The sequence below is a fragment of the Marmota flaviventris genome, chromosome 1 (genome assembly GCF_047511675.1).
Source record: "Marmota flaviventris isolate mMarFla1 chromosome 1, mMarFla1.hap1, whole genome shotgun sequence".
NCBI classification, from domain to species: domain Eukaryota; kingdom Metazoa; phylum Chordata; class Mammalia; order Rodentia; family Sciuridae; genus Marmota; species Marmota flaviventris.
In genome coordinates this window covers 122,237,831-122,244,548 of record NC_092498.1, presented here as the reverse complement: position 1 = coordinate 122,244,548, position 6,718 = coordinate 122,237,831, and the positions used below count along the sequence as shown (strand labels likewise).

Sequence of the window (6,718 nt, the reverse complement as noted above, 5' to 3'; positions counted from 1 at the left end):
TAGAGAGTTTTCCTTTCCTTATGAAAAGATCAGGATTAGGCTTTGCTCTTTCCTCTTAATGCATTTTGCCTTAACTTGGAACATTTTGTTTTCTGCTTTGGATATACCATTTTACATATGCTTAAAATAATTAAACAGATTTTTTGTTTTGTTTTGGAAATGAAAGACATGACTGGTCAGAATTTTACTTGGTAACATTTAAATAGAGTGTGACCAGTTGTTCTAGTTTTGTCGTTTATAAGTTTTGTGGTTTATTTAGATTTTTTTTTCTTCATAATTTTTTAAAAGCTTAGAAATATTTCATAGGTGAGGTGCAGAAACATATGCCTATAATCCCAGTTGTCTGGAGGATGAGGCAGGAGGATGGAAAGTTTGAGATCAGCCTCAACAACTGAGACTTTTTCTCAAAAAAATAAGGGATAGAGGAAGTAACCCAGTGATAGAGGGCCCCTGGATTTAATCCATAGTACCCCTATGGGTAAGGCGATTCAAAGGATGTTTTTAAGAGTGAAAGGTTTTTCTTTTTTTTTTTCCCCCTGTTCTTTCTCCCTTTTCATTTTGGGATTGAAAGTTTATTCAAGAGACCTAGGGTACAATATACTAACTACAGTTAGGGAAAATATATACTGGAAAATTGCTAGGGGAGTAGATATTAAAGGTTTTTACCATAATTAGTAAGAGTATGATATAATGCCTGTGAGTTAGCTTGACTTAGGCATTCTATAGTTAATGCATATTTCAAAATAAATGTAAATGATTTTTGGTACTGGGGATTGAATCCACTCTACCTCTGAGCTATATCCCCATTCCTTTTTAGTTTTTGAGACAGGATTTTGCTAAGCTGCTGAGACTGGCCTCAAATTTGCCATCATCCTGCCTTAGCCTCCAGAGTCTGGGAATACAGGCGTGCACCACCACACCTAGCTAGCTCTACACCATAAATACATATTTTGTCAGTTAAAGTGTTTTGAATAAAACTGAGGCATTGCTCTGTGAATTATTCATTCCTCTATATTTCATGTTAGAGTGAAAATCCTAATATCACTGTGTAGTAGAGACACGTTAAGATGTACCCCTTGAATTTTTTTAAATTATTTCTTCCAAATATTACGTATTACTATTAAAGTGCTTTTATAGTTTCTTAATTAAAGGTTTTATAAAGGAAAATACAATGGCACCCATTGTGCATGTTTTCCTAATCTGTCCCACCTGGCTTATTGTTGGAGCAGAGAAGGAGTTTATTCTGGGCTATGTGGTATTCCCATTCCCATTGTCTTTGGAAAATACAGGTAAGCATTACTAATCCAAAAATCTGAAATTCAGAATGCTCCAACATCTGAAGCTTTTGAGTGCCAGTGTGATACCATGTGTGGAAAAATCTACATTGTATAACTTTGTTCCATGCACAAAATTATTACAAATGTTACATAAATTTACCTTCAGGCTATAAGGGGCATATAAAACATAATGAATTTTGTGTTAAACATGCATCCCTTCCCCAAAATATCTTATGTGCAGATATTCCAACGTCTGAAATAATCAGACATCCCAAACACTTCTGGTCCCAAGCATTTTAATAAGGAAATATCAATTTATAATTTTCAAATTTTATCCCATAAGAGGGCAGAGTCAGTTTTCAGGCTCCATAATACTTACTTCCCAGGTGGGCTAGAATTAAATGGAGCTGTGAATGGGTGGATATGAGATGGGGTCAGTGGTCATCATGCCATCTCCTCAGCATTTGACCAAATTCTTGTTCTGGTGCTGGCAGAGACACAAATGTGATTCTATGGCCACTAAGTGCAGAATGGAATCAGAATAAACTGAGAATTTCCTGGCTATTACCAGACAGTGACTTTAGCTCTGAGTTGGTCCCTCTGAAGGGTGGAGAGAATGTGGAGTTGCTCATGCTTAACCTGAGAATACTTTCTCTACATATTTCCTCAGGATTCCTTTTAGAACAGAGATTCATCAGGATGAGCATGTGGGCTCCACCAAGGCTCCTGGAACTGGCTGGGCAGAGTCTGTTGAGGAATGAGGCCTTGGCCATTGCTGCTCTGGAGGAGCTCCCCACAGAGCTCTTCCCACCTCTGTTCACGGTGGCCTATGCTGAGCGACGCAGTAAGACCCTGAAGGCGATGGTGCAGTCCTGGCCCTTTGCCTGCCTCCCTCTAGGATCCCTAATGAAGGAGTGGCAGCCTCACCAGGAGAACTTCCAAGCTGCACTCAATGGGCTTGATGTGCTGCTTGCTCAGGAAGTTCGCCCCAGGTGAGGGTAGTCCTGTAGCCTGAAAGGACCCTGGGAGTCAGCAAGACACAGCTGTATTCAAGGAGCATGGAGAGCTAAGATGGTAGGCCAGGGGCTTTTGGTGGTGCTAGTGAGGAAGTTCAGGGAGGCCTGGAGTCTGTTTTTTGGTGTCACTCTGGGAATGGGCTTCTGGATGTAGAAGGCTGATTAATTAAGATGCATTGGGTACTCCCTCCAATGTACAATAAGCAGGGCTCAAGAAGTATCTTAGGAGAAGGGATTCCAGAAAAATCCAAAGGAGAAGCAGATTCTCAGTGGAAAAAGAGCAGCTTTGTTTCTTTCCAAGGTTGTACGATTTCTGCTCTTTATTCTGAGTTGATTACCTATTTTCCTACAGGAGATGGAAACTGCAAGTGCTGGATTTACGTAAGAATGCTCATCGGGACTTCTGGACCATATGGTCTGGAAGCAGAGCTAGTGTGTACTCACTGATGGAGCCAGAGGCCACCCAGCCCATGAAGAAGAAGCGAAGAGTGGACGGTTGCAGAATGAGGGGGAAGCAGCCTTTGGCTCCTGTAGAAGTGCTTATAGACCTGTGCCTCAAGGAAGGCAGCCGTGATAAATTGCTTGCTTCCCTCATTGAGAAGGTCAAGCAAAAGAAAGGTTTACTACACCTGTGCTGTAAGAAATTGAAGATTTTTTCAGTGCCCATGCAGAATATTAAGATGATCCTGAAAATGGTGCAGCTGGACTCTGTCCAGGATTTGGAAGTGAATTGTACCTGGAAATTGTCCACCTTAGGGAAGTTTGCTCCTCATCTAGGCCAGATGGGTAATCTGCGCAGGCTCCTCCTGTCCCACATCCACATGTCTTCCTACACTTCCTTGGAGCAGGAGGAGCATTGTGTTAGTCAGTTAACCTCTCAGTTCCTCAGTCTGCATCACCTCCAGGAGCTGTATTTGGACTCTATCTCCTTCCTCAAAGGCCGTCTGAACCAAGTGCTCAGGTGAGGGATAGTAAGATTGCTCTGTAGACCAGAGCAAGCCCTTCTTCATTTTGATAACAGCAATGGACATCTGCTGTGTATATGCCACAAATAATGCAAGAGTGAACAGGTCACTAGAAGACACCATATTGTCTTATTTCCAAGTATGGTATGACACAACTACCCCAATAAAGGTTAGAGGTTATCTTAGTCTATTTTCTGTTGCTAATAATAATACAGTAGCACAGCCTGTGCTGGGGTTGTGGCTCAGCAATAGAATGCTCACCTAGCATGTGCGAGGCCCTGGGTTCGATCCTCAATACCACATACAAATGAATAAAAATAAAGGTATTGTGACCAACTACAACTGAAAAATATTTTTAAAAATAATACAACACCACAGACTGAGTTCATTATAAAAAAGTTTATTTTAGCTCAACAGTTTAGTCCAAGTTTGAAGAGCCACATCCAGTGATGGCCTTCTTGCTGGCAGAGCTCCTAAATAGTGTAGGCATTATGGTGAGAGACAAGGAGTACTCATGAGACCTCACCAAACCAGCTTTTATAGCAGACTTACTGTTCAGATAACCCATTACCTATCAGTCACATGATTTTAAAGGTCCCACCTCTTAATATCTTATAATGGGAGTTATATTTCAACATCAGTTTTGGAAAGAAAGCAATTTCAGTTATAAAGTTGATTAGATGCAATTAACAGTGACATATTGCTGCTAGAACACTATTTAATGGATTTATGTCTGGAGAGGGTAGCTTTGGGAAATGATGTCTAAGATAACTAAAAATAGCTAAGTGAGGGGGGGCATTAAAGAAGGGAAAGCCCATCAAACCTTAGATTTCAGATTATAGACTGCACTCAACAGCTTTATCAGCATGAACCTCTTTCTCCAAACTTGTCTCTAATATCCTGTCTGTAAAGGGTTGTTTGGATCTCCAATAAGGGAATGTGTGGGAAATAACATGTTTCTGGGTTATCCTCATTGTCTGATATCCACTATCACTATTCCCCAGCACTAATTATTCTGTCTTTCCCTAGGTCCCTGAAGAGTCCCTTGGAGACATTATCAATCACTAACTGCCTGCTTTCAGAGTCAGATTTGACACATCTGTCCCAATGCCCCAACATCAGTCAGCTGAAGGATCTGGGTTTGAGTGGGGTCAATCTGACCTGTGTAAGTTTTGAGCCCCTCCAAGTTCTATTAGAGAGAACCTCCACCACTCTCCAGGATCTGGACTTAGATGAATGTGGGATCATGGACTCCCAGTTCACTGCTATCCTGCCTGCCTTGAGCCACTGCTCCCAGCTCACAACCTTCAGCTTCTGTGGGAATCCCATCTCCATGGCTGTGTTAGAGAACCTCCTGCTCCACACCATTGGGCTGAGCAAGCTAAGTCATGTAATGTATCCTGCCCCACTGGAGAGTTATGAAGATGTTGAGGGTACCCTCCACCTGGGGAGACTTGCCTACCTGCATGCCAAGCTAAAGCAAATGCTGCACGATTTGGGGCGGCCAGGCATGGTCTGGTTCAGTGCCAACCCCTGTCCTCACTGTGGTGACAGGACCTTCTATGACCCAGAACCCATTCTGTGTCCCTGTTACATGCCTGCTTAGATGAATGCATATATCCACAGCTTTATTTTGGGCACTTGGACACAAAAGCTCAAAGTAAACACATTTAGAAAAAAAGCCAGTTTTGTTTTCAGTTAAGTGGGAAAAAGGTGATGGGAGTGGGGGCAGATGTTTACTTAGAGTTTTTTGTATCTTTGGTGAGATGCATCTTATAAAGTTAGAAGTATGGATCTGAATTTCTAGAAGAGTTTGATTCAGGCTTGAGAGATACATGTGGGAGTTATCCCTGCATGGATAGCTGTAAAGAAATGGCCAGAAATAAAAAACCTCAATGCAAACCATTTGGTATACTGTGTGATATTTGAACCTGCTTTCCCTGTGGAGACCTCAAGAACAATCCAGCTACTGATGAAATGAGAAGGCACTAAGCATCCAAGATGCTTACCACACCTGGCTGAATGTTAAATCCCAAGGTCTCATGGCACCATTTATCATTCCTTCCATTTGGTTCTCTCTGGGGTGTATTTTTCCTACTTATTTCTGTGGCTATTTTAGTGAGTGTGTCAGTACACACAAGTTGCATCCTGAGGGCCTAAAACAATGTACAGTAGTGAGTACCACTGGAATAAAGTGTTATTTACATGAGCTGTCACTGCTAAGTCCACTGAGATCTTGTAACTTTTCACTGTTCTCTAGAGGATCCATAAGCCTCAGTCTGACCTTTTGCTGTATACAGGGATTAAATGTACACAAGTTAGGCCCTCAATACTGAAAGGGAATGTCTATCCTTCATATGAACTGGAGCTGCCCCTTGAATTTAATTAGTGGCCGGTTAAAAATGTAAATTCACTTTAATAAAATACTTATATTTAATATGTGTATCCATATTAAAAATTTATGACATTCAAGAGGCTGGAGCTGTGGCTTAGTGGTAGAGCGTTTGCCTGTCATGTGTGAGGCCCTGGGCTCAATGCTCATTACCACATATAAATAATTTAAAAGATCCATTGACAACAAAATTAAAAAAAAAAAGAATCCATAAGTCTTTATTGTTACTCCAAAACACAGAGCAGTAGAGAAAGCTCTTATTCACTGAAGAATATCAGCTACAGAAAAATAGTATTAGGAAATCACCATTTTACAGTTACTGATGCAGTAATTGATTTTAAAAAGGTCATAAATAGATGTTAACACCTTTGAGAATGATAAAACTCAAATGATTTCAATATATCCCACACATTCTTATTACTTACCAAAGGGAAGCGGTTCCTTTGTTTCTGAAAATTTGGCAGACTTAAATTTAACCAAAGAATCAATTTTTTTTTTCACATCTTCATATATGTATTTTGTATAATGATGAGATTCTCCTTTCACCATTCATGCTATTCCCCTTCTCCCTCCCTTTCCCTCCCACCCCTATTCCCTATCTAGAGGTAATCTTCCTCCCTTCCTCTCCCTCCCAACCCCATTTTGAGCCACCCCTCTTATATCAGAGAAGACATTCGGCATTTGTTATTTTGGGATTGGCTAATTTCATTTAGCATAATCTGCTCTAATGCCATCCATTTCCCTGCAAATAATGATATTTTTTTATTGCTGAGTAATATTCCATTATGTATAAATACCACATTTTTTTTTATCCATTCATCCACTGAAGGACATCTAGGTTGGCTCCACAGTTTAGCTATTGTGAATTGTGCTGCTATAAACATTGATGTGGCTGTGTCCCTGCAATATGCTGTTTTTAGGTCCTTTGGGTATAGTCCAAGAAGAGGAATATCTGGGTCAAATGGTGGTTCCATTCCCAGTTTTCCAAGGAATCTCCATACTGCTTTCCAATTTGGCTGCACCAATTTGCAGTCCCACCAGCAGTGTATGAGTGTACCTTTTTCCCCC

General features: G+C 40.8%; 1 protein-coding gene across 1 annotated transcript; it reads left to right on the top strand.

Annotated features, from left to right (window-relative positions):
* The first annotated feature begins 1,976 nt into the window (after positions 1-1,976).
* LOC114082825 (PRAME nuclear receptor transcriptional regulator) lies at positions 1,977-4,864 on the top strand. Its single transcript, XM_027923904.2, has 3 exons — positions 1,977-2,269; positions 2,646-3,254; positions 4,288-4,864. The coding sequence occupies exons 1-3, from the start codon at positions 1,977-1,979 to the stop codon at positions 4,862-4,864; spliced, it is 1,479 nt and encodes a 492-aa protein (XP_027779705.1).
* Positions 4,865-6,718: the final 1,854 nt, after the last annotated feature.

Coding starts and splice junctions, on each gene's coding strand:
- LOC114082825 (XM_027923904.2), top strand. CDS start 1,977: ATGAGCATGTGGGCTCCACCAAGGCTCCTGGAACTGGCTGGGCAGAGT. Junction 2,270..2,645: donor GCTCAGGAAGTTCGCCCCAG/GTGAGGGTAGTC, acceptor ATTTTCCTACAG/GAGATGGAAACTGCAAGTGC. Junction 3,255..4,287: donor CGTCTGAACCAAGTGCTCAG/GTGAGGGATAGT, acceptor GTCTTTCCCTAG/GTCCCTGAAGAGTCCCTTGG.